The 2,500-nt window shown below is 38.6% G+C and overlaps 2 protein-coding genes across 2 annotated transcripts in view; both read left to right on the top strand. All coding sequences in view use genetic code 11, as the record gives it.

The window, feature by feature from the left end:
- The window catches only part of rpoC1 (RNA polymerase beta' subunit), a 2,808-nt gene extending 2,284 nt beyond the window's left edge, over positions 1-524 (top strand). The window contains exon 2 of the mRNA in view: positions 1-524. This exon is cut by the window's left edge and continues 1,087 nt beyond it. Coding sequence (YP_010330018.1) covers positions 1-524 — 524 coding nt within the window.
- A 177-nt stretch (positions 525-701) lies between these two features.
- rpoC2 (RNA polymerase beta'' subunit) overlaps positions 702-2,500 on the top strand; it is a 4,122-nt gene continuing 2,323 nt past the window's right edge. The window contains exon 1 of the mRNA in view: positions 702-2,500. This exon is cut by the window's right edge and continues 2,323 nt beyond it. Coding sequence (YP_010330017.1) covers positions 702-2,500 — 1,799 coding nt within the window.

The raw sequence follows: 2,500 nt of genomic DNA, 5'->3' as shown, positions 1-2,500 counted from the left end.
CGGAGGCCCGTTTACTTATGTTTTCTCATATGAATCTCTTGTCTCCAGCTATTGGGGATCCTATTTCCGTACCAACTCAAGATATGCTTATTGGGCTCTATGTATTAACGAGTGGAAATCGTCGAGGTATTTGTGCAAATAGGTATAATCCATGTAATCGCAGAAATTATCAAAATAAAAGAATTGATGATAATAACTATAAGTATACGAAAGAACCTTTTTTTTGTAATTCCTATGATGCAATTGGAGCTTATCGGCAGAAAAGAATCAATTTAGATAGCCCTTTGTGGCTCCGGTGGCGACTAGATCAACGCGTTATTACTTCAAGAGAAACTCCCATCGAAGTTCACTATGAATCTTTGGGTACCTATCATGAGATTTATGGGCACTATCTAATAGTAAGAAGTATAAAAAAAGAAATTATTTGTATATACGTTCGAACCACAGTTGGTCATATTTCTCTTTATCGAGAAATCGAAGAAGCTATCCAAGGGTTTTGCCGAGCCTACTCATATGGTACCTAATCATATGGTATCTAAACTAAGTAATTCTATGACACCCGTGTCATTTTGGGTTTCTCCAGTTCACCTAGGACTATAGTTCCTGAATTTCTATGCGAATCAAGATCGAGAAAAGGAAGTTTTCCAATCATTGACTCAAACCCATTGTCGAACCCCACTCAGCGGAATAGGGAGGTACTTATGGCAGAACGGGCCAATCTGGTCTTTCACAATAAAGTGATAGATGGAACTGCTATTAAACGACTTATTAGTAGATTAATAGATCACTTCGGAATGGCATATACATCACACATCCTGGATCAAGTAAAAACTCTGGGGTTCCGACAAGCCACTGCTACATCCATTTCATTAGGAATTGATGATCTTTTAACAATACCTTCTAAGGGGTGGCTAGTCCAAGATGCTGAACAACAAAGTTTTATTTTGGAAAAACACCATCATTATGGAAATGTACACGCGGTAGAAAAATTACGCCAATCTATTGAGATATGGTATGCTACAAGTGAATATTTGCGACAAGAAATGAATCCTAATTTTAGGATGACCGACCCCTTTAATCCAGTCCATATGATGTCCTTTTCGGGAGCTAGAGGAAATGCATCCCAAGTACACCAATTAGTAGGTATGAGAGGATTAATGTCGGATCCACAAGGACAAATGATTGATTTACCTATTCAAAGTAATTTACGTGAAGGACTGTCTTTAACAGAATATATCATTTCTTGTTACGGAGCCCGAAAAGGGGTTGTGGATACTGCTGTACGAACATCGGATGCTGGATATCTTACACGCAGACTTGTTGAAGTAGTTCAACACATTGTTGTACGTAGAACAGATTGCGGCACCATACGAGGCATTTCTGTGAGTCCTCAAAATGGGATGATGCCGGAAAGAATTTTTATACAAACATTGATTGGCCGTGTATTAGCGGACGATATATATATAGGCCCCCGATGCATTGCCGTTCGAAATCAAGATATTGGGATTGGACTTGTCACTCGATTCATAACCTTTCAAACACAACCAATATCTATCCGAACCCCCTTTACTTGTAAGAGTACATCTTGGATCTGCCGATTATGTTATGGCAGGAGCCCCACTCATGGCGACCTGGTCGAATTGGGAGAAGCTGTAGGTATTATTGCGGGTCAATCTATTGGAGAACCGGGCACTCAACTAACATTAAGAACTTTTCATACCGGTGGAGTGTTCACAGGGGGTACTGCAGAACATGTACGAGCCCCTTCTAATGGAAAAATAAAATTCAACGAGGATTTGGTTCATCCCACACGTACACGTCATGGGCACCCTGCTTTTCTATGTTATATAGACTTGTATGTAACTATTGAGAGTGAAAATCTTATACATAACGTGACTATTCCACCCAAAAGTTTGATTTTAGTTCAAAATGATCAATACATAGAATCAGAACAAGTGATTGCTGAGATTCGCGCGGGAGCATATACTTTAAATTTTAAAGAGAGGGTTCGAAAACATATTTATTCTGATTCAGAGGGAGAAATGCACTGGAGTACTGATGTATACCATGCGCCGGAATTTACGTATAGTAATGTACATCTTTTACCAAAAACAAGTCATTTGTGGATATTATCAGGAGGTTCGTGCAGATCCAGTGCAGTCCCTTTTTCACTCCACAAGGATCAAGATCAAACGAACGTTCATTCTCTTTCTGCTGAAGGAAGATATATTTCTAGCCTTTCAGTAAATACAGTAAATAATGATCAAGTGAAACACAACAGTTTGAATCTTTCTGGTAAAAAAGAAAGTAGTATTCCTGATTATTCAGAATTTAATCGAATCATATATACGGGTCATTGTAATCTCATACTTCCTACTATTCTCCATGATAATTCTGATGTTTTTTTATTGACAAAGAGGCGAAGAAATAGATTCATCATTCCATTCCAATCGATTCAAGAACGAGAGAAAGAACTAATGCCCCGTCCCGGTATTTCGAT

The sequence above is a fragment of the chloroplast genome of Malus sylvestris, assembly GCF_916048215.2.
Source record: "Malus sylvestris isolate BBL-3571246 chloroplast, complete genome".
Taxonomy (NCBI): Eukaryota; Viridiplantae; Streptophyta; class Magnoliopsida; order Rosales; family Rosaceae; genus Malus; species Malus sylvestris.
The sequence above is the reverse complement of the archived record's forward strand: the minus strand, read 5'-3'. Positions and strand labels throughout refer to the sequence as shown.